General features: G+C 40.5%; 1 protein-coding gene across 2 annotated transcripts in view; it reads right to left on the bottom strand.

Annotated features, from left to right (window-relative positions):
* Nucleotides 1–969: 969 nt before the first annotated feature.
* agap3 (ArfGAP with GTPase domain, ankyrin repeat and PH domain 3) overlaps nt 970–27,704 on the bottom strand; it is a 117,422-nt gene continuing 90,687 nt past the window's right edge. For both annotated transcript variants that reach the window (XM_079347673.1, XM_079347672.1), the window contains exons 13-18: nt 27,163–27,318; nt 16,861–17,015; nt 16,313–16,403; nt 15,136–15,358; nt 4,623–4,878; nt 970–4,129 (exon numbers count right to left, since the gene is read on the bottom strand). In XM_079347673.1, the coding sequence (XP_079203799.1) occupies nt 3,899–4,129; nt 4,623–4,878; nt 15,136–15,358; nt 16,313–16,403; nt 16,861–17,015; nt 27,163–27,318 (1,112 nt within the window). In that variant the 3' untranslated portion in view covers nt 970–3,898. The remainder of the gene's footprint in view (nt 4,130–4,622; nt 4,879–15,135; nt 15,359–16,312; nt 16,404–16,860; nt 17,016–27,162; nt 27,319–27,704) is intronic.

Genomic DNA, 27,704 nt, shown 5'->3' with positions numbered 1-27,704 from the left:
CTGTTCAGTTGTGGCAGCTGGTCTTATATTAAAAGGTTGTTTATTCCAGGTTGGAGCAGCAATAGAAAAGACCATAGTGCTTTAAATGGAACATAAACAAGTTCCCTTGGGTAGTGATGTGCTGAGCCATTTAATGATTTGACATGACTAAGAACTGTCAAATAAGCTACACTTTGAAAAGTCTTTCTCTAGATATAGTTATATTTAAAACGTATACTTACGTGTTGTGTTTTTGTATGTGAAATTATCTTATTCATTTACAGTAAACAAACCGGTAACTTTCAACAGATTCAGATTCGAGTTATTCTAAACCCAGATTGTTGCAGAGATATTCAACATCAGATTTTTCTAGCCTTGCACACGTCAAACCAGTGAGAACAGTGCACAAGACTAAAAATAAATCTATTTATTTATTTGATGTAATGGAGCTTATAGCAAACTTTGATTGACAGTTGGTTCATTTAGGGTTCCATTGCTACCAGAATGAATGTTAGTAGAAATAAGTTTTCAGGGTCTTTAAGCATGACTTAGTGCATTGTGGCTCCATGTCTACCCAGCGTGGAGGGAGGAAGAGGAAACACTGGAGATAAACCAGGTGATAAAAGCTTAAACAATGGCAGCCAACAGAGAGAGGAAGGGGATGAAGATATGCTGAGACAAGATTAGCAGGAAATAAGAAGTGGATTAGTAAGGGCTTGACTCCTCTGAACACCGAGACCTTTCACTTTTCCCCACCGTGTTGTGCTGCCTGACACTAAGCCTGGCTCTTTATCTTAATCCTCTTTCAGCAACTGTTGAAGAGGGGGGTACCACAAGCAGGAAGTGGAGAGGTTGATTTACTTACCTCCAGAATGGCTTGGCTGAGTTTTCTTTGGATTAACAGAAGTGTGTTTCTTCCACAGATGTTGAATTTCTCTGTGAAGTTTGACGAAGGAACATGAAAAAATGGATAACATAAAATGGCAGCGGTTGTAGCAGTGAAAAGGAGACTTTTAATCTGAAAGCGAGTCTCACCTTGTCAGTTCAGCATCAGCAGAAGCGACAGGATTGTGATGGACGATGACTACACAACACATGAACAAGACAAATGTGTTGATTTCCCTAAATTCAGGGAAAGGCTACATCATTTTATTTGAGTGTTTATTAATAGGTCAACAGTCAGCCAAGCATCCAAGCACACAACAAGTTACTCTTTAGCTTTTGCTTTGTTTCACGTTCTGAACGTTAAAGGAATTACAATAGGAAAATTAACTTGAACAAAAGAAAAACCATAAAACAAAAATATATTTACATACTGCATTATAAATATGTCAAATGTACATCATTATACACAAGTACCAAAGATGGTCAGTTAGTGTCAAGATCAAACTGAGAGTAAAAATATGCCTGAAGATCAAAAATAACAAAATATGGTTCATGGGGTCAAAAGGACTGTTGACCTAAACCAGTTTAGTTTATTTCTCTAGGAGGAGCTCTTCTTCAGATAAAAGCATAACGCTAATATGTACACTTCATGTTTCTATTGGGGGGGAAACAGGCAGGTTTCTAGTGTTTCTTCAGCATCTACAGTATGTAAATAAGGGTTTAGGTAATCACTGTACACATTGAATTCCTCTCAGTTATCCAGTTGGACACTGAAATGTTGTTGGTCAAGTAGAAGTCAGAAATAAGGCCAGAAACACTGTACAGTACAAGTAAACATGAAGCTAACGTGGTTGAATTTGTGGCTGAAAGGAAGATGCTGTATTTTGGAAAACATTTTTAGTGGCTTTCTTTCTGATAGAGGAGAAAAAAGAAAACACTCTCATAGCTGATCATCAAAAATGGCGGTCTAGTGAGAAGGCATTTAGCTTAGTTTGGAAACAGGGTGACACAGTCCGCCTTTCTTCCACTTCTTTCTAACATACATATCCTTTTGTTTGATTTGCTGAATAAACAAAGAAATGGTGTACATTTACAAGAAGTTTCATGTTAGATTTTGCTAAGTCATGCTAACAGTTTGCTAAGCTAGCCTTATCGCCTGCTCTCTGTCTGTAATGCATCGATATAAGAATGGACTTGATCGAGAAAGCAAATAAGCATATTTCCAGAAAATTCGGACAATTCTTGACGATAGATATCACCTGGCTTCATAAACATCCTCTTTTAACCACAAGTTCATCCACCATGGGCTATGAAAACAGAAAGACTGTAAAGAAACATCAGAATAAGGTACCAAGTTTAAAACTTGCTGTAAACATACATTATGCCTTTGTAAACCATAAAATCAAGACATTTAAAAGCTCAATAATGGCAGCTGAACAAAAGGGAAAATACACTGTGGACATAGTGCCAACTCCACTTGAATTCTTTTCTTGCTAAAGTCCTATTTACTATACAAATGCGTTGGCTTATCATGACTGGAAAACTGTACATTTGTATTAAAGCAAAGAGAGTCACACCAAAGATAGTTCCCTCAATAACACTCATTGCTTATTTGATTCCCTAAATGTTGCTTTTTTCTTCATTCACCTGAACTCAGTTTGTTAGTGCCCTGCTTTTAGGCTGACAGGTTGTTAGGACAGGGGAGGTCACATAGTTTTAAGGTTTTTTACCCTTAACGTCAGAGTTAGTTCATTTAACACAACTTTTTATGTAAGGATTAAGGTGAGGGGACAAAAACTACTTTTTTACAGAGGTCTGTACATTAACACACAGTTATGTCCTCAAATAGATTTCTCCTCTCCAGTGTCCAACGAACACAAATGCAGAGTTGCTCTCTATGCACACAATTACAGACACACGCACATACATGTCATACAGTTACCTATGCACGCACACACTGTATATGTAATTCACAGCAACAAAAGAGTAAAAAGCTCTCAGGAGTACCATTTTAGTAAAGTACATTCCAGTAGGGTTTATGGTTTGAAACTGTGCAAATGTATGTCATACAATTATCAAGACTAGGTAGTCAATCGGAAAATTACTCCAACAAAGACATCATAATAGTACAATTTCATAGTTTCAATCAAACCTCTGAATTTGAATGAATTCTGATTGAAGAGGCACTATTACAAAGCTCTGTGGCTCGATGGCCATAAAACATTAGGCCTCTTAATTCCTTTATAGTCACGGACACTTTTGCAGGAAGATCACGATAAGGGTGGCGAAGGAAATGACTCACTTTTACCAGACAGGAATTCGGCAATCAACTCCTTTATGATGATCTGAACCCATTTTCCTGTGAATTAAGTCTCTAAATCATTTGGCCTCTTCAAGTATAATTGCTTTGCCTTTGTATACAGATAGTATGTCAAGAGTTTGATAGCTGTGTTGAAGACATGCATCATTACTAAAGCTGTAACAGCAACTGACATCATGGAAGATTTACTTTCTTTCCCACATCATTGTTTTGTCACTTGTAAAACTATTCCTCACATCTTTTATGTTATTATGCTCCGGCTTAGAAATTTAAAGGAAATTTTTCATTCACGCTCATTATAAACTCTGCTCATGTCGCAGACGGGGAAGACATAAAAGGAAATGTTCAAAGCATTAAGGAAATGCTTTTCGTAAGGGTAGGTATGAAAGTGAGTCATTTGTTTGGTTGAGGCTTAAAAAACAAAAAGCTTAAAGCTGATCATGATCATTTCAGACCGAGACTGAATGAACACAAAAACAAACAAAGATTTAACACAAAACAGATACAAAATAATATAAAACAATAACATGTACAATGTCCAAACTCCAAACGTCACCTTTTTTTGGTGTAGTGGAATATAAACAATATGTCCATCACTCCTGACATCTCTGTATTGGTACTGATTCTGGGTTACACTGTGTGAAACAGAGGAGGAAGTGATGGGAAAAGACAGGGGGAAGTTTGTTTTGTTTATCTGTGGCTCCTCTCCTGCTCCTACATGATGCTGATGCTGCGGTTGAGCTCACACTGGGCATTGTTGTTGTTGATGTTGGGGTTGGGGTTGCGGCGGCTCATGTTGGGCGTGGGTACAGACGTCAGGCTGCTTGTATCGTTGGGACAGCCGTGCTGTAGTAAGATATCGGCACACTCCTGACTGCCGGCTCGCCGAGCATAGGACAGCGTAGTCTGACCCCGAGCATCCCGGCTCTTCACATCAACTCCGTACTAAACAAGTAAATGATGGGACGTAAACAAAGATTACATATAAAACCACAAAAAAGGTTTAACACAAACAACAGTGAACATTGTATTTGAAAAAATTTAATGCATCATCTCGTAGCTGTATTTTATTAAGTTTTATTCAATGCAGTTCATTTTGTTCAAGCTGTGTTTGGGAAGCTTAAAAACTTTGTTTCTTTTTTTAGCTTTTTGAAAACATCAAAAGATCTAATGTCAACTAAAACTTGAGAGACATGTAAAAAGAAACGTCTTAATGTTGATGTCCATTTCACACACATTGAAAACACAGATAAATCTCAGAGAATTCTAGTTCAGATTTAAAGCACTTGGGCATTTTCCACAGCAAAATCAAATCACACTTTACACAATATCTAATCACAATGTCTAATATGTAGACTTTGGTTGCTAATGTTTACCACAAACAGCCAAATTGGCTATAATTAACAATATTCATCCACCACAGACTGGGCCAACTCACCCAGATAAGCAGCTGTGTGATGACGACGTTGGCCATTGCGCATGAGAGGTGCAGAGCAGTGCGTCCGTCTCCATCCCCGTAGGTCTCGTTAACCTCCTCCTTGGTGCCGTGGGCCAGCAGCACCACCACCAACCTCAGGTCGTCCTCCACCACTGCCCGAAGTAGCTGCTGCCCCAGGGGCACGTCGGACTGGGGCAGTCCCACCAGGAACAGCTTCTGCTCGTACTTGGCTCGTATCCAGCGTTCCTTCTCCTCCCTAAAGAGAAGAAATGACAGGGAGGGAAATCAAGGTCAGGTGGGGTTAAACATGGTGAACACTGTTTAGCAAAATAAAACCTAAGCCACACCACTTTCTGTACATTTCATGTAATTCAAATGCAGCGATTTAGAGACATGGCTAAAGGAACAATGTAGATACACAAGGGAAGTATTAGAGTAATTGGCCTAAGAGACACTGGTTTGAAGTGACATTTATAATTCATTAGAGCAAAAGAAAAACCTCTAGCCTCCACTATCACAGTGGGAAATGATAAAGTGAGATTGACTGCAGAGATGAGAGAATGCCAAAGGATGATGCTTTGGGCAATATTCCACTTTTTAGTGATTACGGTCGGCAGAGAGACAGTTAGAGTCTGGCTGGCTTTCTAAAGGTTACACATCTTGAACAGCATGTCTGTTCCGGACAATACAGGAAGGAGGGGGACGTATTTTTATCAGCTCCGTCGGCTGTCAGTCTGAACTAGTGGATCCCCTCCACAAAAGAGCCAGAGTGTCTCTGAGCCCCTGTGTCCCTTGGGGTGGCTGGGCCCTGAGTCAGATCGATGGGGCTGAATGGCAGCCAGAGAGGGATTCTGGGATGTGGGGCTCCGTCACTCCAGTTTACAGCAGAGAATAGAGACTGAGGGGAGGCTGGAACGAATTATATCTATCGCTCTTCATCTTGACCTACGTTTCATTCTATGCCAACATATAAACTGTCCACATAAGAAAGCGGAAGAAAAATCAATATCAATATGTGGATGACTGAGCATGCCCAGTGTGGCAGTAACCTCATGACCCTGTCAGCCAGGGTGATAAGAGGAGCAGAAAGACGCTGTTGTTTGGGTTTGTGGGTGAGTGACAGAGAGGAGAAGGTTTGTTCGGATAAGTTGAATTCGGGACGCGGACTGGAGTGACAAGGCTCCCATGGGACTCACTATCAACGGACCAAGGCTCCCTAACTGACTCATATTCAATTAAATTCTATTTCATCAAAATCACAAAGAAAATAAACTGGAACGGAACAACTATATTAGTGAAATCAACCCTAAGTGATGGGCAACAGTACATCACATCTATGAAAAATACAATGTAATAATCTATTATATAATCTATAATCAGATTTAAATTAATATAAATTGTTTCCTGAAATTTCCATTTTCAACCTCAATACAATATATATTGATGTACTTTTTTTTTGGTTCACAGGTTTGTAAAATGTAAGATTTTATTTTTACTAACAAAATTATCTTTGTGTACAACTTTACATAATATACTCCAAGGAAAAATAAATTAATTCAAAGTTAGAGCCAAACGGCAGCTGTGTCTGGTCGACTTTATTTCTTTTCCAAAGGCTTCTCGAAGAAACTATAGTAGATATTGCCTCCAAGTACTTCAACTAATTTTCCTTATGAATGACCTGTATGACCGAGAACCTAAACATACAACCAACAATCTTACTTCTGACAATAGTTTCCAACTCGGTCTGGAGTAGTTTGACCTTTCTGGCTGGACATGTAAAGGCTCCACAATGTAAAATGTAACATTTATTACTTTAAAGACACAAACAGCTGGGTGATGTCATTTTTACTGAAAACAAAAAAAGTCATTTTATCAGAGTATATTTCCAGCTCTGAATGAATACACAATTGGTGCACAAATCATTTTGATGACAAGACGTTGTATGTTGGTTTCACTTTAATAAAATTCCGTGCGTATGTTAATTGTAATGAGAGACATGTCACCCTGTGCAACACTGAGGCTAATTAATGTGATTTTAATAGTTGGACAACAATGTGGCTCTATGGCACAGTTTAGAAAGGAGGATTACAATTTAGCCACGGACAATGTTTTAGCAGGAATAATTCATGTTGGTTTTGGTCTTTTTAAAGGATGTGTTGGCAAAAAAGTTTAAAGGTTAGGGTTGTCCAGCTTTATCTTTCAAAACATTAGGATTATTTTCTTTATTATTATTTATATTTCATTGTATTGTATTGACCCCCTATAATGGGAAATTAGGCGTTTACAGTCTGGTGACTATGCAACACACTCATAGGCTGAAATATACTCATGCACAAACAGGATCCTCTGGACATGCACTGACGGAGAGACGTCAGAGTGACTGAAATTGCCCCTGGCAGGCGCTCTGGAGCTGATGGGGGGGGGGGGATTCAGTGCATTGCTTAGGAAGTGACCACTCAGGAAGGACCCTCCGGTTCCCAACATACTGTAAGTCCCTAAGGACTAAGCCCTCAAAACTTCTTCCTTTTGAAATAATGCTGTGGATATAAGCCACAGTTATCTGCAGATCTTAGAATAAATAGACACAATCTGCATGCATTATTGCAATTAGCAAAAGGGTAATAGAAAAGCTGTTCCTCTGCAATTTGTGTGAACTGACCCCGAGTATACCCCGAGTAGCACTATTTCAACTACAGCAGCAGTTTTAACAATAGTAACCGGTTCAACATTAGTCACTGGCTTTTATTACGACCTTCACAGCTAGGTGTGAGGGCAGCCAACTCACCACAGACAGCAACCACTTTCAGACTCATATGTCAGCTGCCAGGCTCACTCCACAGAGCAGTCTGTCTTACACAGAGGAGGCTGGCAGCAGCCCAGACTACAGGAGTTAAGGAGGTGATGGAAGATGTACAGGTCTTTATCAGGGCTCAAGCACAGATTGATTAACTGTAAGACACCACCAGAAGCTCATTAAGTAATTTTACCCATATTCTTAAATAGCCTTAAAACAATCATGTTGATAACCATATGGGTACATTTTTGTTATGACCTCAAAGAAACTGTAGGGGAAAGACTCTTTTACCCGGCGACACCACAAGAGAATCTTTTCTTAAGGATGAGGGTATTATGTTTGCAACAATACTGCTCTAATGGCAAGCAATTGCAGCGGCCCAGAGTTTTATGGTGTAAGACCTCCATCAATCCCTACTCAGTCATTATGTGTGGACAAGCCTGTTAGCAAATCAATTGGCCTTAGAAGCAGAGGACTGCTCAGAACAGGAAGGGGCCGTCCTGCCCTCCCCTCCTATTTCCGGTAGACTCTTTGAAAACAAGTTTTTTTTTCCCTTACTGCTTAAAAGTTAAAGTGCGTAAAAAAAACAAAACAACAACAACAACAAAAACCCTTTTAAACCCACCATAATCCTCAAGGCAAAAATAATCATTCTTTAAGAAAAAAACTGAGTGTGGTTAAAAAGCTTGTTGTCCAAAGTTAGTTTCAGAAAGCTGGACCATGAATGAGATGCTGATTCTGTAGAGCCCAGTGAATTGATATGAGCTAAATGAGGCAGAAAGTTAGCACCAAGACGTGAAACAAAAAGGCTGAGGAGGAGAGCCATTAAGAACACGTCAACATCTCAGAAAGGAGCCCTGAGGACACTTTGTTATCCTCCACTTTAAAATCAGCCCCCCAAGAAAACGACAGGAAAAGGCCTCGATCACTGCTGATGCTGAGTTTTAAACTCAACCACACTTCTTTTAATGCGGTCAACTTTTATGTTTATACATATAAAAAAAAACAACAACCAAGAAGTGATTTTTGTAAGTTTCAAAGCTGCTGCCACTTGAAAGCCAGAGTGTGAAAGGAAGTGAAATGGTAATCCCGCCTCTGTCTTTTGTTTGAAAAAGAAAAACAATCCAAACAGAGGTAGGGTTAAGACAGTCAGGGGGGAAAACTGAGACCCTTGAAAAGGACACTTCCTCACCACAGGAGGAATAAAAATAAAATCAGCAGATTTAGCATGTCAAAGCGCCAGGTCAGAGCGCCAGGGTGGGGGGCGGAGAGGGTAGGAGGGAATTTTCTCAGCATGGGGGGATATTTAGGAAATTGAACTGATGGTTACTCTTATATATATACACACACACACACACACACACACACACACACACACACTCCAAGGCATGTGCAGGAACAGACTCCGATTTCCCCACCCTGCCATGAGCACATACTTGTTCTAAATTTCTCTGTTGCTCAGGGGACAGAGGGGAGCTCAAGGTTCCTAATAAAAATGCCTCTGTCCCTTTTAACTAAAAAAAAAACAAGCTGGGTTTGCTTCGCCACAAATGTCTATTGTTATTCAGAGTAATCTCAAAGCAGATAATCCTTGTTTCACTTCCTATTGCTGATTTATTTAAAAGAATCGTGGGCAAACATCAAAATGCTAACTGAGTTTAAAGTGGAAATGGGCTCCTGTCCAGAGCTGGTGTCCCCTTTCATTTACCCACGCAGATCCCACCTAGATAAAGGCAGCCTTAACAGTAGAGAAAGGCCTCTTTTATAATTCTATTAGAGCTCTGTCCTTTCAGCTCTCCGTTGAGCAATGGATCCTGACCCTGACTTAATTAAGTGGCAAATGGCGGAATGATTCTCCTAAACCCAGCCCACAGAGTCAAGAACACATGACTGAATTCAAATAAAGAGGGACAAACAAGGATAATTAGTCAAGCCTGAAAGACAAAGGCGAATGGGAATTTATATGAAGGGAAGGGAAACTGAGACAGTGGGGGCGGAGCCAATGGTGGTGGAGCACCAGAATGACCAATCTGACAGCCTGCAATAAAGGTGCATTGGTCCATAGGAAGAGGAGGATGTCCGTCCCACCACTCACCCATCTTTCAAACACATACTGAGTCCTCCTAAACAATCAAAGCTTCTTCAGCTCCTCCTACTCTTCCACGAGGATCCAAATTCACTGTGGACACATCAAATAGACGCAGTGAAGGGTAGAAATGGTGTTGGGAGAGTAGGATGGGGGGGGGGGGTCCTTGGAGTTTGACCGGCCTAAACAGACCTCGCAGTGGGGGTGGGCGACTAGTATTGGACCGATTCCCATGCAGACAGCAGCTTCACTTCCACAAACCGAGGGGAGGGAAGAGACAGAGAGCAAGGAAGAGGGACAGCAGCAGAAAGACAGAGAGGGGGCTCCGAGGGAAAATGACTGAGATGAAAAAAAAAAAAAAGCCAACACAACAGGGAGAGAAAGCTGGGCCCCAAAGCATCAAAGGTTGCTAAGCAGGAGAAATGAAGGAGGATCACAGTAAACGCTGCAGCAAAAAGTACTAAATAATGCCCCCTCTGGTTCAGCGGGTACAGTGTAGAGTCGACACGGTATGCTCTGCACTGAGAATAACAGCTGCAAACGAGCTAATACAAATATTTTTCGGCAGAAGAAAAGATGCCACTTTTTTTTCCTCTGCTTCCACAGCGAGGTCTGAACAGATGACCAGAATTCAAAAGGTTGTTGTGTCGAGCTCAATAGAGAGGCCAATAGGACAGCATCTGTGAGCCGTAGACAGGCAGAGGGATGAGTTGAATATATTGTGACATTAATGAGGTTGTCAGACTCCTCGTGATGGAGTGGCTGTGTTTTTGTGCCAGCAAGACTAACACCCTTAAATGCTCATGCTGTTAACCCCTGCTGAACCCTTGCCTCACAGACAAAGCTGAGGGGACGATAACACATGCCCTGCTTATGTATGCAGCCTGTGTCACTTATGTACGAAATTTCAGTGGCATAGACGGAGTGTCCTGGTTCCTTTTTGCTTTCATCAGACAAGAGCTTTGGGTTATGGTTTAGTAATGCTAACAGTATTGAAGCTGAATTGAACTGTTAAGTGGACTGAGCATTAATGAATCCTACATCTACCTGGCTCTGAAACCCTGTGGCATGTGGGCAATTAGCTTCTGTGGTACCACATCTCCCACACAGGGCTAATTACTGACCTGTGGGTTTCATTTAGAGAGAGAGAGAGAGAGAGAGAGAGAGAGAGAACATGGGAAGACCCAGTCATTCATTTGTCTTAATTACTCTTCCTCCACAAGGGCTCCTGGCAAGGCCGGCTATTCTAAAAGCTCTTTTGGGAGTTGGGCGTTTCAGCCCTCCTAACCTGTGAGTAGCCCGGAAGTTTAACTCTGTGTTTTGGGCACTCTTGTTCAGAGCAGGAGCCACTTTGGACAAATCCTAGAACTGAAACTAATGGCTGCTGTGCCGATGTTGCAAATGCAACAAAACTGCACATGAGCACGAGGCAAGATGCCAGAGCCGGAGCAAAAGAAGGGGTTAAAAAAAAGACAGCAGGGGCCAGGTTTGGAGAGGTTAGCAATGTGATTCATTTTTATTACCACGCAGCCCCTGCAGGCGGCAGGAGTGGCAAATTATTTCTGAAACAAAGTGGAGGGCTCTCATCAGAGCTATTACCTGCCTGTGGCCCAGGGCGGCGCGGAGCCTACAGAGGGTGACAGTGAGAGGCCCGCGTCAGTGAGGGATAGCCGTCCACATCCGTCCACGCTCCAGGACATCTCCCCCAAATGAGAACTGGTGTGTGTGTGTGTGTGTGTGTGTGTGTGTGTGTGTGTGTAGGCTTGTGTGTGTCTGTGTGTGTGTACCACCAGTAGAAGATAAGGGTAAAGGTAGCTCTTTGGACCCCTCCCACCCCACATAATCCGTCAAAATAGTCTGCAGTGTTTTCTATCACGAACATGCCAAGCAATTAGAGCCGGCGTGCAAAACACGACGACTCCCAGGTGCTAATTAAAAGAACAACTGCCCTCCAACATGCTGACTGCGGAAATCAGCCACAATGCACGGCTTGCATAAGTGTATTATGACACATTTAAGTGTAGCCCACCCTGGTCAAACTTCCACTTTTAATGCATTCTGTGCTACTTTGTAATCAGGAATCCTTCAGAAACAGCTTCTAAAACTGTGACTAACGGCTCTTTATGAAGACTAAATATTTATTAATTACTCTTTATAAGCGATGAATTAAAAATAGAACATAGGTTGCCAGGTTGTGAAAAATCATGGGTTTGTTTTAAAAAAATCTGGACTTTTTTTTAAACATAATTACTGACAGAGAGAAACTTTAAAAAAGCATTTAAAACACACTATTTATCAGAATAACCCCCCCCCCCCCCCCAAAAAAAAAAAAACAGAGTCTTTTTAAAACCTTAAAATCCAAAAATGTGTTTCAATTCATGGATTACAAGTGATTTAAAAATCATCAAGAAATTGTTTCTGTCATTAGTAACATCTTAGATATATAAAGAGTGGCTTATCAGACTAGAGAAGCATGTGCTCTTCTGTAAGTTCTAAAGCAGATTATTAGATGTGATACACATACATATTTCCAACAATGTCGTCTGTAATCAGCCTGATGTGAACATTTCTTGGTTGTTGTGCGCCTCTGAGGACGACAAATCTATATATTGTGTTCTTTTGGATCCAGAATATCATAAGCTTAACCAATCTTGTGGATGAATGCCTTTAAGTTAAATCTCAAAAATGCAAAGGGGTAAAACTAGTCTTGCAGGCGACATTCAATCAGACACTGAGTTGATATTCAGGTAGTTACTGAATCGTTTAGATTAGGTGTCACTAATGTTTAGTGGGACTCGGGAGCCACAACCTGCTTGCCTGGGTGCCATCACAAAGCTGCTGCATGTCACTGAAGTGACACAATTAAAAATTCCTCTTATATGGGCATTGTTCATGTTATGAAGAGAATACATAGAGAATCAAATCAGGATTTATGGTGTTAAAAGAGATCAATCAAAAAAAAAACTACACCCCATTAAAGAGGACAAAATTCATCTTCAGCAAGAGAATTTGATAGCAGCGTTTATCCCACAAGGGTACATTGTTCTATGAGCGACAAATAATCAGGCTCTCAATAACCAGTGGCCATATATGATATTTACAACTGCTGGTTTTTTGGTCTGTAGATTAGTTATGCTGCAAATGAGATTTATGGTTTGACAGGAAAAACTAATGGAGGTGCTGCTGCGGGATAAGATCGGATTTTTTAGACAATGAAGAACCTTCCTGCCTGAGGCGACGTGGGACTGACAGTGGTAGGGAGAGGAATCAACATCAATAATCTTTCATCAAGTCCACAGTGGAGCACTTTAGCACGGATACCATTCAATAAATAACTGTAGGCCATCATTCAGTTCTGAACTGGCCGGAGAGCGCAGGATGGATTCAGGAGGATAAGGCCTGAGACTACAAGTAGAATGAGGAAGACAAACAAACAATGTTCAGTGCCAAACTTAAGCAGCATTTTCAAGTATATATGCTACACATTCTTTAAGTTTAATAGGGTTTTTGTATGCCCTAATATAGAGAGAGGTCCAATGACAGAGCCAGAAATTGAGGAAAGAGATAGGAGGGAACAACACGCAGGTTAAGGAGTCTCAGTCTGGACCTGATCCCGGGCCGCCCGCTTAGAGGACCACAGCTCCCTGACATGGGGCGCATGCACCAGGCACCAGCACCCCATACAAATATTTTTTCAACAAAGTAATTGAGATGCATCAGAAATCCCTCTGTCATCTCTATCATGTCTCTGATATAAATCATTAAGTTCTGTAAAACATGACCTTTAATCATTTCCTTGGCATGCAAATGTCAATTCAAAAAAAAAAAAAAAAGGCAAAGTTCGTGTCCTGTTTTGTTGCTTCTGTTGAGTTTAGTGTATGTCAAAGATGGATTGGCAATTGCATATTATTATGTGTTGGCTAACATGCTAAGAACACTTAACAAATGAGCATTACATCAATGTACAGTATATCTGCCTTAAAGAGCTATGAAGCCTCCGACTTTGATGTATTTAGAAAAGTAAAGACATCTAGAAACCTTTACAATCTCATACTATACGACTTCTTCTTCTTCTTTTTTTTTTTTTTTAACAATTTACAACCTTAAAAAAATATTATGAAATAACCCTCCACATCTCTCCCAGGCCCCTAAAACCCAAAATACCCCAAATCTCCACATTACTCACCATTGTAACACCATCATTAATATCTGTACAGTAACCAGGGTTGTTTTAGCATTCAAAAGAGACAAAATGCTTAAAAACTGATGAATTATTAAAACTTGTTATTGCGCACTTCATGAGTTTTTATTCTTCTTGAACCCACTTGTAATAGCTGATATTATCGGAGCAGCTATACGTGCATTCTGTTTACATGTGCTACAGTCAACATGCTTCTACTTTGATGGACACTTTCATATTGAATCCGTTACTTGTTTCGTGGCCGATGGCAGACTTCTAACCGGATTAAGTGATATCTGGGGACCATTTTTTTGTACAGATAAACACAACAGGACCTGATGAAATCAATATGCTATCAGTAATATGTCACAGCTTAATATTGTATTCATATTATAGTTGTATAAAACTTTGTCCATAGCAGCTACAGCAGCAGTAGTTAGATAAAGTAAGTCAGGCAAGCAGCAACATTTCTGTTTTTGTGGCACTTTTTTAACAAAGTTACAAAGCTGTGATGTTAAAACAGTCTAATGCCATCAGCCAGAGCCCACAGACAGTATTTGCTGTGACAGACAGAGTGATGACCCGGCCTTGTGTGATGGATATGTGACACGGCAGCTTGAGGCCCCAGGGCCAGGCTCTTGGGGTGGGGTTTAGCCATAATGGTGTGCTTAATTACCTGCACAGCCACACAGCAGGTCATTAGTCAGACTGGGACGCTAGGTCTCACCTGTCACCAAGAGATAAACAATCCTCCTACCAGATCTGGGAACCTCAGAGGGAAGGGAACAGATAGTTGTTGAGGTAAGTTGGGGCGGGCGGTACGGGGAAAGTAGCAAAGTCCAATATAAGTGGTATATTTAAAAAAAAAAAAAAAAAAAAGAGATAGAAATACTTTTAGGTACTTTTTAGGTTTCAGGAAAAAGGGAGCTTTTGAACAGTCCCTGCTAAATATTTAACCTTCTTTGATGTAAATCTGGAATATAATGGGGTTGAGATTGAGGATGTTTTTTTTTTTTCTGATTAGCTGACTTGACGTTCCTGATGGATTTGGAGAGCATTGTATTTGATAAGAGCTAAATGATGTCAGACATAGCAGTCCTTCGGTTTTCAAGTCATGTTAGGAGAGGGATAGGGGTTTAAGAAAACAGATACCCAAGTGGAAATAGAAGATAAAAAAGGATACAATAAGGAAACAGAGAGATAAAACAGAGGTGCTGTGATTAGTGTGTACATGGTGGCCTCAAACATAAAATACCACGCTCTGGTTCAAGCAAGCTGACATTTATGGACCCCTGTTGCTTCTTATGGAGCGTTCTCTACTATGAAGTGCCCATTCTGTAATGTAGCTGGCTAATAAACGGCAGCTAACGGAGAGAAGACAGTGTTTTCTTCTCCGTCTATAATCTCTGTTCGCTTCATTGAGCAGCACCTTTATCTGTAGAGGGACTCGTACCTGGTGCTGTCGTTCCCTGGCTTGTTGTAGTTCTCTAAAGCGCCCTCCCACACGCTGTTGGCCATGGCATTACCTATGGCCGTCATCACCATGCTGAGCTCCACTGGCCAGTCGTCGAGGTCCAGGGAGCGGACACGGGATAAGTGGGTGCCCAAGTTTCTGTGTATCCCAGAGCACTCGATGCACATCAAGGCACCCAGGTTCAGACTGGCCCAGTCTGGGTCTATATGAGACGAAAAAGAACCATAAAAGCTTTTGAATGCATAGTCTGACCTACCAAAAGCATTGTAATGTTGATACTGTAATAAAATTCACCAGGTATGAAATAATCACTGAGGGAACATTTAGTTAATGTGTGACCATCTTAATTGTAGTAAAACTATATAACTATATTTCCACTTCTATCTAAAAAAAATCTAAGATACTGGGGGCGACGCGGCTTTAGCTCAGTTTGTAGAAAAGCGTCCAATGAGCAGAGGCTGCGGTTCTAGTTGCACTATTCATAGCTTCGACTTAAAGCCTTGTGATGTTTGGTGCATTTCTTCCCCCTCAGTCTCTACCCACATTTCCCAACTATCTTCAGCTGTCCTGTCAAAAACAAGCACAAAATGTCTCCCCAAACAATCTGGTACATAAAGAAATTTTAGGGTGCTGAAAGATGATATTCTATGAAGTATTATGTAAAGATGAAGTTGTTTCAATAATGTTAGTATTTTTTAAAGCTAATGATAGAAAATAAAAATGTAGGTCTGTTTGGAAACATGCCTCAATTAGAGAATGGTTTCACAGCCTATCACAGGGAGGGATGCAGTAGATGCTGTTTGCTAATCCAAATTAAACTGCACCCAGTTGGTCCAATTTGGTTTTTCCGTCTCTTTTAACTGTCAACATGAGAGTTAACTAGCAAGTGAAAAAGTCGACATAAGAACCAATTCTCATCCATTTTAACACAGGAACTGGTGCTGAAAATGCTCGCTTTGACATATTTGGCACATTTTAAATGCATTTATTCATGGCAAAAGTGGAACAAAGTCAACAAGTTCAACAAATACTACAGGGAGTTAACAGATGTAAAACATAGGTATAGTTTGAGGATGTCTTCAAACAGACCTCTCTCTTTCGATTTACAGCCCTTACAGTAGAATAAAAATCAGCTGTTCAGGTGAATTGTACTCACTGGGAGCATCACAGTCCACGCAGAAGCTGTTCCCCCTCACGTTTCGTATGGACTGAATGGCCATTGCGTCACTCTGGCTTCCTAACCGAGACTGTAAGAATCAAGGGAGAGAAACAAGTCAGCAGGAACTAATCATTGTGAGAGTTAGAGAAGGCAAACAATTATAGCTGGACTCAAAACGTAGACAACCAGCGAGAGGAGGGAGCGGGGGAGAGGTGGTTTTACAAAGTGTTAGGAAAAGACTGAGGCAGAGAAAATATGAATATGAAAATGAGGCCGTTTCTCCCCAGTATGCTGACACAAGCCGTGTTCTATCTCTGATGTCTGTCAGTTCTAATAAGAGATCCCCCACACTGCGGTGCACCTGTCTGACAGCCTCCCACATGTGACAGCTTGAAGTGGGTGAGGAGGGGCGGGGGAGGGGGAGGCCACAACACAGAATCGAAAGAGAGGAATGTAAATGAAGCAGCAGAATTGTAAGATGATGACGGTCGTGGATCGACAGTCCCCTTCCATGTTGTGGATATTTGTCCGTGACCTTTCTGTACCTTGTTCTTTATGCTCTCACAGGACTGCAGACTGGCAAAGATCTGGCTCTCAATGGCTTGGACCCACAGTTCCCTCTCCTCGTACGTGGACGCTTCAAAGTTCCATGTCTGACCCGTCAGCGACACAATGACGAACTCAAAGGAATCTTCTTGCTCTGGAAAACAAAAATTAACGAGGAATCAGTACTTTTGCAACATGTACATGGATTGTTAAACCTTAGCGACACAGCCCTCGAATGGGCAGTGTCTAGAGTTTTAAGACCAGGGTGGTCCATCTGGGGCACACTGACTTATGCACTGTTGACATAACATTGTGTGCACATACAGTATACAAATTAATAGCATTTTATGATTTTTTAACTTTTAAAAAGTGGCACAATAGAGTAGCTGTGACACACAGCCAAAACAGTTGATTTGAACCTAATTCCCACCTCTGAAAAGGTAAAAAGTCAATCGTTGTTATGGATTTTGGAGTGGATTAGATTTCAAGGGGGGCCCATTCCCTCTCTAGACACGTCCCAGTCCTGCTTCCTTTGTTTTTATGACGCATTAAAATTTCAAATCATATTTAATCTAAATCAACAGCAACACAAAACATCCCCCACTTTCAAATCACATTTTTGTCTCTGAGCATCTGCAATGATCTAGCTTTTTACTTTCTTTAATTACCCCCAAGTTTTAAGGATCTAAACTACTTTATTATGCACAAACTTAACAGAAGCAGCACTGACAAAAGGCATTTTCTTTGTAATGATTTCAACTCTTTTCTGAGAAATTGTGTCTTTTGCGCTATTTGCCACGCAGCCGAAGAGCATTAGTTTCTGTCACCATGGAGAAGAGAAGCAACCAGATCGGTCAATCAAAACATTGTGAACAATATTATATATTTTATAGGTTGAACAAATGTTCAGGTCAGTCATTGGATGTTCCTTAATGAAATGCACCTTGGCAGTTTAAGTTTAAGTCAAAGTTTTTATGTGCACAAGCTTCGTACCCTGGATTTAATCAAACAATGGAGTTGTTTTTCTTTTGTTGTGATGGATCGAACAGGGTTTATAGCTTTGAAGAGCAGTAAATCACCTAAAATTGTCTGTAGGAAAGATGAAGGGGACTTTCACTTCCAGAACCAGGGGCGCTAAAACCGTCAATTCCCACTTTGTAACTCTTAACTCATATGAGTTAAAAAACCTTTCCTTTCATGGTAGCCTTCGCTCAGAAAACTTTTTTCTTTTTTTTTTAAATGCATGACATTTGAAGACACCCCATAGAATTTGAGTGATTTTGGGGTTTGTGTAATAAACGGTAAAGTTTTTACTTATTGATTTCTCATAAAACTTCAACAACAAATGTCATTGGCATTTTGAGTATAACGCCATAACGACCGGAGCCTCTTTAAACTTCATAAAAACAGTTTCAAATTTTCTGGTATTGGACTTTTGATCTTCAATCTATTAGCATACAGGACAATGCTACAGTTTGGGTATTTGTTTATGTTCCATGGATTACATTTGAATTCTTGTCACAGCTGTTAATAAGGGGAAACCATTAATTATCTTCTTGTTTTAATGTCAATTATCTCTTTTACAATTTGCTCTGGGTATATCTTTGCATTCATACAAAAATAGACAGAGAGTGGAACCTTCATGCACTATATTCGTGCACAACAGCAAGCATCATGTTCGTTGTTGTTTTCTGATAACATGAGCCCTGTTTATTTCCCTTTAAAATGAGTTTAACATTTATGAATCTGCCGTGTTACGCTCGCCTCTTTGTGTTTAAAGGAGATTTATGGAAATGTCACCTGTCATTCTCAAACAAGAGGTCTGACACGACATATGTTCCAACACATGCTATAGTGCCTCTGCTGCTCAGATGCAATTCATTAACCGTGTACTGTACAATGTAACATCTCTGGTCTGTGCACATGCTTGAGCTCATAGCCAAATGATTTGTAATTACCTAATTATGTCTATGCAAATAGTCAGCTCATTTGCATAAACCATGTTTGGAGGACTGGAGGCAAGTAGACACAAGGGAAATGTTTCTTTTTCCTGCGTAGCTTTGTCATTAATTTTAATAGAAGTAACATTAAAAAGATCAAAATGTTAAATGTACAAAAGATATTTATAATTCTAATGTCTGACTTTTGATGCATGAGTAGATACTTAATATTAAATTAACTCTTTATGGGTTTTAAATGATGCCACTATGATGATGATAAAATCACAACACAGACCATATATTTACGGAAATGTTGACACTTTAGTTTCAGAATCAATTCACCCTCTTTGCCGTGTGGCACATCCCTGTGTCGTCTCACAGACGCCACTAATGTAGCACTCCCTGAGCTGTGGTGGAGGATCATCTCTTCGGGGTGAAAGCAATAATCCAATTAGCTCGACACCAACTTCAATTATCTGATTTAGTTTGTGGAATCGACTACAGGTCACAGAGAATCAATAAAAGGCTGAAAATTCTCTTCATTTAGACCCACAGAAAAAGTCTTCATGTATGTGTTCTAAAGCACCGGTGCTGATAACACTTTATATCTCTGACTTATGAATCAAAACTTCAAGAACCCCCACTACCCAAAAAAAGGATAAGGAATAAACGGGAAAAAACAAGATTTATTGGACTACATGCAGCAAAAATCAATATTTCTTCGCCGATATATAACTTCAGGTACAATAACTAATGCATTTGATATTATGTGGTTCCCGGACTCAAAAGTGCTTCTACTTGTGTTCTCATCTTTTTTAAAAACCTGAACAAAGCTAATTATTCTGTTGGCTGCCCAGGCAATAAATTGGAGGCATTAAAACACTTTCATTATGGAGATTAAAAAAGTGACGGATGGCTGCTTTCTTAAACTGATGAGCATACAAGGGAAAACAAATCTAATTCTCCGTGCCTAGTAATGCACACAGGAGACATACTGTAGCCACTAAAGAGACAGAGGAACATGTGCTGCAGGAATTTTATGTGTGACCGAGGTATTGTCACAGTACTCTTACATCACTTTTTAATGCTGGCAACATTGAAGCGATCCAGCGCTAAAAGCCAGTTATTATACATATGTGAGCGGGTATAGGCAGCAGTAACTCAGTCCGTAGGGACCTGGGTTGGGAACCGGAGGGTTGTTGGCTCAACTCTCCAGCTCTTCTGGCAGCTGGAGAGGTGCCAGGGCACTGCTGACGTGCCCTTGAGCAAGGCACCGGACCCTAAACCTGCTCTGGTGCGCTCCCTGCATAGAAGTAGTTGGGCTCCATTCTAACATCTCTCTACCAAAGCAGGTCCACAGGTCCTGTTTGTGCAATAACAGAGTGTAAACCCACACTTCCCTCAGGGATTAATAAACTACAGTATATCAAAAAAATAAATATAACAATAGAAGCATGATACTGGAGGTCAGTAGTCTTCTCGAGGACAGTAAATCTGAGCAAGAACAACGTCTCAAAGGTGTTGATGCCATCTTACTGGCACCTGCCACGATGAGCTTGTAACAGGGCCATTAGTGCTTCTGTTATTACTCAACGGCTGCAGCCAGCACGCAGCAAGCAGAGGAGCGATCACCTTGTCACATTAACATGAGCATTAACCTCCTGACCAAATCTATCTGCGAGCTCACAATCAACAAGTTCTTGCCAATTAGAAATAAATTAACGCAGCTCTGCTTGTGGGCGGACAGAAAGAACACAATTTAAAGCCAACGTAGGAGCGTGAGGGATGAGCCAAATATGATTTCCCTTAATTAACATGGCATAATAAAAAGGAAATTAGAGGATAATGGCCACAGAGGTACTAAGAGGAAGGAACAGATACAGATATGAATCTTAGTTCACCATTTACACTGATCATTAAACTCTCTGCAATCCCCTCTGTTATAAATGTTATCCATCAGATACATGAAGGCCTCTTTCAGCAACAAAGCGCCACTTTTATTGCCAAACATAAGTAGTGGATTCTGTTTGCAAAAGTAGATGTTAACTACAATTCTTAAACCACTCTAAATCACTTCAATGTATAGAATCCTTCATACTTTTCATGTGACAGCAATAGTTTTTAGATATACAAATTATGATGAACTTTATGAATACGAATCACTGCTGAGGATAACAAACAAAAAAGATTCTTATCCATTGCCCTTTTAATCACAAACAAAAACTCTGACTAATACAAATATTTGCCTTTATATCAATGCTACATGTATTTTTAATGGAATCACAATGTCAACAAAAGAGCGAAGAACAACACACTGGTGAACTGAAAACGTAATGCAGCCGCTTAATTACTTGCACAGAGATCGTAGCAGTCGCATGCAGACACTCTGTGCACCGTGCAGCAGTCACAGTGTAGAAACGTCACTTCTCCCTCCTATTGGCTCGAAGTGAATTCTCTGGAGAATATCCTGCTGCATTCTCACTTCAGCCCACTCGGGCTTGCTGCTCAAAAAACATACTAGGGGTCTGGCGGGAGAAACTCCAGATGAAGTCTGAAAGAAAAAAATGTGGCTGTTCGCATTCATACATCCAGCTCCACCGGCTAGTGGAGGAGATTTTCGCATGTGTGAAAGCACAACATATCCTGAATGTGTCCCCTGGTTTAAATATATTTAACAGTGTATATGGTATTAGCGCCACATGAGCCTGATACATTGGCCAAACACTACTTGATGGATGAGTACTAACAAAAATAATGAATTTATGTTTAATTATATTTAAATATTGTGATACTTAAAGTATCACAATTATGTATCCCATAATACGTTTGTAAATGAGGTGGATGCTTCTTCTGAGTGCAGTACCTCGACTCATGTTAAAGTATTTGAACAGGTCCGGTTCTGTATTTGATATGAATAAAAGATCTGAGTACAGAAAGTTTTCCTGTGTTTAAACTTGTTTAGAAGTGTACATCGCATTTAAATACCATTAAAGGGTGCTAGTTTGACCTGGAAATGAAAGTGGAACACGGAAGAAAAGAGGGTGACCTGAGGACGGTGATTCCTCTATTGCTGTGCCTGCGCAGCTGATGCACCACTGAGGACCTGTGGACCAGATTAGCACCTCGGGGGTTTAATGCTGAAGCCCAGCTGTGCTGTCTGTACAGCAGGCAGCATCTATTCTTTCTAAGCCTCTCAAAGACCTCTGGAGAATGCTCGGACGAACCCTGAGAAGGGACTTACAACAGTCTTTAGCCCTGAGGTTTCCCCTTTTTATCCATTTGTGTGAACAGTTGGCTGAAACGATGACGAGGTGCACAAGGTGAGCTATTGTTTTGTTGTGCCGCGTCGTATGCATGCATCAGGCAGTCACTTAAAGAAGTGCTTGCCGTTCCTGTGAATTAACGAGCAGTTGGGAAGAACAGGCCAAGGCGGTGCCATCTGTAAATGTCACAGGCACTGCTTGCTCATTTTACACATCATTAAAGCCAATATTCCTAACCTGTATCAGAGCAATCAGGAGCAGGCCATTACTGCGACAGGGGCCCCAGGGGAACCACGACCAAACTCCGAAAGAAGAGAGCAGGGGAGGAGGGGGGGTGGGGGGGGGGGGGGAAATAGAGCGCACTCTTCTCTTATCTATCTGACACGCATACAAACGCACGCTCCTGCACACACTTTCACATGCGCACACACGAACGAAACAAGGAGCACGACACACCTTCCAACAATAAACAAACACATGAAATCAGCACCAATACAGCTACACTAATAGCTAGTGCATTTAACAACAGTGCAGAATGAAAACAGGGCCAATTATACATGTATCTGTGGGCAGTGTGTATGGAGCCCAAATGAGAATCTTGTTATTCCTTTCCCTCCGTACTGTGGCGCTCAGAAAGCTAAGCCATTACAACAGCAGAGGCTCCAGGGACAGCTTTCGGAAATGAGAGCGAGTCGGGGAGTGACAAAACAAAGTATTGAGATAAACACCCACCATTAGCACAGGCAGTTAAACCTCCATTTCCTAATCCTCAGCTGGACTCCAGAGGATATTAACCCTTCGTTTACAAAGGTGCGGGACAAAAGGTTCCGGATTAAAGCAGCCTGACAATGTATAGGATCGGACACAGTTTGAATTCAACAGTTAGTGCTGGTTAACATGTTGTGGACATCAAAAGGACCACGATCACTTGTTTCAGTTAAGGTGAAGATGAGATAGAAACAGCGAAGCACTGTCTTGGTTGGACTCAGTCCTACTGCTTTAAATTAAAGGACATATAGGAAGTCAGACATGAACAAAGCAATTAGGGGGGAAATAATCAACATAAAACGAAGGCAATAAAACAGTCTCTCAATCTTTAAAGCTCCTGTGAGGAATTTTTTGTTTGTTTTCATTTTGGTGTCCGCAGTGCTCAAAGTGATACATGATATCTCTGCTGGTTTTGTCCTGAACATCTGTTAGTTTTTTTTTTTTTAAATTTTATTATAAATAGCCACCCAGATGTGGTGCCGGTAGCCTAGTGGTTAATTTGCACGCCATAACACAGGCTATAGTCCTTCAAAGCAGGCAGCCCAGGTTCAAATCAGACCTGTGGCTCCTTTTCCTGCATGTCACTCCCCAATCTCCCAATCCTTTAATTTCTGACTCCCTTCTATCTCGGAATAAAGGCAAAAAATAAAAATAACACATGGAAAACATCCTACTTTCTTTAAACGGTCACATGTATCACTCATTAAGAATCTTTGCCAGTAAAAATGTAAGAAAAAAAAAAAAGTATTTCACTGCAGCATGATGTTAATCATCACTGACACCTACCCCATGGCAGCTCTTTAAGACCTAAAGAGTAACTTACAAACAACAGTTCAGCATGATGGTCATATTTGCTCCTCGCAGGAGCTTTGAAGTTTTGGTTAATGTGAACTACGTGCATTTATGTATAAAAAACGCCAATTCTGATTATTACATATGTAATATTAAAAACAAAACTATTACATTTGGAGTAAATGTAGTGGAATAAATGTCATTTTACAGTGGACTAACATCTCTTCTATCCGAGTGTTAGAGATAGTTCTGAATCTGAAAATCTGTAATTATTCTACTAAAGCTCTTCATGCAGGTGTAAAAACATGTCATTCATGTAAGTTAAGTCATCATGTGCAGTTAAAGTCTTTCACATACTTTGTGTACATTACAGTCAATGTTTTGCTCTTCTTGAACTAATTAGTACTACTATGTCTTTTTTATTCCCAGTGATTTCCAAAGTGCATATCCCAGCAACTGTGACAATGAGTTAACAATTAATTTCCCAATCCTCCTCTAACTGCTATTACAACCCAGTAGAGGAGTTCTTTCAACCACTTTAAACTCAATCAATTTGAACTACAAAACAACAGCTAGTTGATTAAAATCTGTTTTTTGAACCTTTCATTAGAATAAGTGGATTATAAACCAATTCAAGACAGATTTGATTATAAAATGTAACCATTCAAAATGAAGAGAATTGATTCCAGTCCTTCACAATACCAGTTGAAGCGTATTTGAGTTCATTAGAACTCACTGCAATTACAAAAAAAACAAAAAAACAAGAACGTTTTGATTTCATGTCGGCCTATAAGATGTTTGAGATCAGATCTTTGCAACGTAAAGAACAAATTCAGAGCCTTTAAAAGCAAACACGTGGCTCTTGTATTCCCCCTGTTTATCTGTGACCTTAGCATGAGTAAACATGTTGTTCCATAAATCTTGAAGAATCCAGAAAGAGCCTTGTGTCACTATTTCTTTCCATTCCTGCAACTGCTCCTCCACGCTCACACGAGGATGAGCTGAAACAATGAGTGTTTGATACACTTTCCTTAAAAGAGAAATACATTAATGATGCTCTCTGACAGTCTGCATTAATCAGAGGGGGCTCCCCCTGAACACAACTCTTTATCGGCCATCGATTTTCCAGTGGGTTTATGGCGAGCGACACACCGAGAAAGCTCGTCGCCGGGCGGCTGCTGGGAAACACATTACGGGGCTGTCAGTTGTCTCGCCATGCATCCTGCATCATTCTTTAAGCACATGAGAAGTTCATTACACTGCACAGCTCTGACAGTGCATACCATATTAGGGACCGTGTCCATTGTGCATATAGTGAAGAACAGAATAGGTATTCTTTTTTTTATCTAAATATAGCTTTAGTGTGATAAACATTCAAGAGAACAGATGAATTTAGCTTCAGCATTTCTGGAAGTTTGCTGAAGAGATATTGTTTCTCTGCAATAATTGTCTGTCACGTAGCCTCTTATACCTAAAATAATGAAGCTGGTGCAACTTTCGTCTTGGGTTTTCACCATTTTCAGCCACCATTTAGTTAAGTCATGCTAAGTACTTTTGTATCATATTTGTAAATAATGATGCAGTAACCGTTTTCTGCACATCTCACGTTGACCAAAATGATTCCTCACCTTAAGACATGCACGCCGTTTTGATTTATGATGCTTCACAACTACTAAAATTCAATTTCAGCCTGCATTGCACACTTCTGATTGCCCCGTAAATGAGATAAACTGATAGCAATTTATTCAAGGATCCCACCTCTCCTCCTTTTTCCTTTCTCTCCAATAGGAGACACAACTACCATTCCAGACTTGGATGAATCCAATATTTAAGCAGCGATACGTCTGTATTGCAGACCACTCAGCAGAACAGACAAGGTGATGCTAATAGAAAAGCTCGAAGAGAAGCATGAAAGAGATAGAAAACAGTGTGCGTGCTTGACGACTTGAGACACATTTAGAATCTGCCTCCTCTGGTCTTGATTACCCTTAGATTTTCTCCTCATGAAGTCCAGGAGCAATTCGACTCCATGGCTGTGGTGCGAGGCGTTTATTGATGAGATTTGATGCTATTTGATAATGCCAGCCATCACTCACTCTTGGCTTTAATGTGGGTTTGTAACTCTGCCACGAGAGCCCCATTAAGAGCTAAGTAATGCCAAATAAAACACAAGTAATGGCTATACCGCTCAAAAACTGTGCTGCTGCACACAGCTTCTGTACCTGAACTCCTCAGGTTAGATCTGAGAGTAAAAAAAAGATCAAATCTGGGATTAACTTTCATCGGTATTTTGAAGAGGAAATACTCCAACACTTATCTCACAGCACTTATCTTGGAGATGGTGATGGTGATGATGTTCCCTCTGAACAACAATGTGGTCAACAGACCCATTCAGACTTTAAAGAGAAGCTGTCAGAGACCATGATAAAAAAGTATAATGATTATAAATGCTTAGCCCCATTTAGGAGGCGTCAATGCCATTGTTGTTGTTATCCAGCGTATCAATCTTGTTGATTGATCATCCCGCTCTTGTGACATCAGTTTTATGGCCTCTGAAATGCGTCCCAGTGTTTTCACAATGCCATCCAATTAGGGTACTCCATTCATCATTGGGCTGGAGAATCATTATTAATTGGGTGGAGAGCTGACTGCCACTCCCCTGCTGAGGAGGGCCACGGCTTCTGGAGATCAGGCCATTCAGACAGCGGTGAAAGAAATGGGGGCTGAGGGTGTGCAGTGTGCAGGGGGTTCACATACAGATACAAAACCACACACATTTTGGTACGGCACTGCAGAATATACAAGACTACATATCTGATTTTTGGCTGAAAGTCATTGGCCATCCTTAAGTCTGTGTGTGGATATTTTATGACTGCACACCTTTAATTCAATCATATATGCAACATGTCGTTTCAGAAAATAACTAACTCTAATTACTATTATTCATCTCTAATTAGTTGCTGCTTAAGACAGCTACTTGACTCCTTACTGCACTAAGGATCCTTAACTTGCGTCCCCCCCGCCTCCCAAAAAAAAGGAGCCTATCGTGTTTGTTTCACACACACACACACAACACTTTTGCGCTCTTAATACGTTTGCAAGTGTTCATGGGATTTAATCCTTAATGAGCTCAGTTCTCCAGATAAATTAGGCTTTAATAATCCAAATGTATGAAAAAAGTTGACTAACTTTTGAAAATTCTGCAAAAGAAGAGCAAATTCATGCATTTGTCCACCCTTTACTGTTTTTTTTTTGAATGTATGTGTTGACAATGAAACATGTTAACACGTAAGTATTGGTCATTAATGACCTGTGAAATACTGAAAAGCAACATCCAATAAAGTGGTGGATATACGGTATTTCATGTACATATTTGAGGACCATTAGTTGCATAGAAAATCTACCCAAGAGCTGTTGGATCAAAAAAGCGCCTGCAGGTAAAGTTTTGCTGGTTGTTCACTTGTATATGTCATGGTCATCTGTCTTTGTGTTAGAACATTTGGTATGCTAAAGCTGTATCAGAGTGACTGTGCTGTACCTTCATTGCCTGCAGATAAGCCATCTGGCTTAGTGATGCCCGTGCTCTTTTTCCGTCTGTGTTTCTTGCGGTTGGCGTGCGGTGAAGGAGGTGGTTCAAGTTTAGGACTCGTAGCGCTGCCCACACTGGAATTTGCAGGATCACTCATTCCATTGGCTGAAGAAGACACAAAACGAGAATAAAACATGAGTCCTTTCTTTTATGTCTAATTAAAAAAGAGTTTCATTGTTACGGCATCAGCCTGTGAGCTACAGTCAACACTGACCGAGTACAACTTTGCAATCCTCATCTATGGACAAAAAATAAATACAGCATGGTCTTTATATATTCTAATTATTCTGTCAGTATAACAGGGACTCTTCATTTTGTTCAATCCCACAACATCATAGCATCACCTCAAAGTTTCAAACACTAAACAGTATCGAGGTAGATTTATCAGTGAAGCATCTAAAGAAATGATGCTTGAAATGATAACGTTTTTAAAATAAATGGAATGAATACTACCAAAAGATCATCACACTGTTTTACTCTGAAGAGCGCTT

The sequence above is a fragment of the Symphodus melops genome, assembly GCF_947650265.1.
Source record: "Symphodus melops genome assembly, chromosome: 7".
Classification (NCBI taxonomy): domain Eukaryota; kingdom Metazoa; phylum Chordata; class Actinopteri; order Labriformes; family Labridae; genus Symphodus; species Symphodus melops.
Note: the sequence above shows the minus strand (reverse complement) of the source record. Positions and strands in the feature narration are given on the sequence as shown.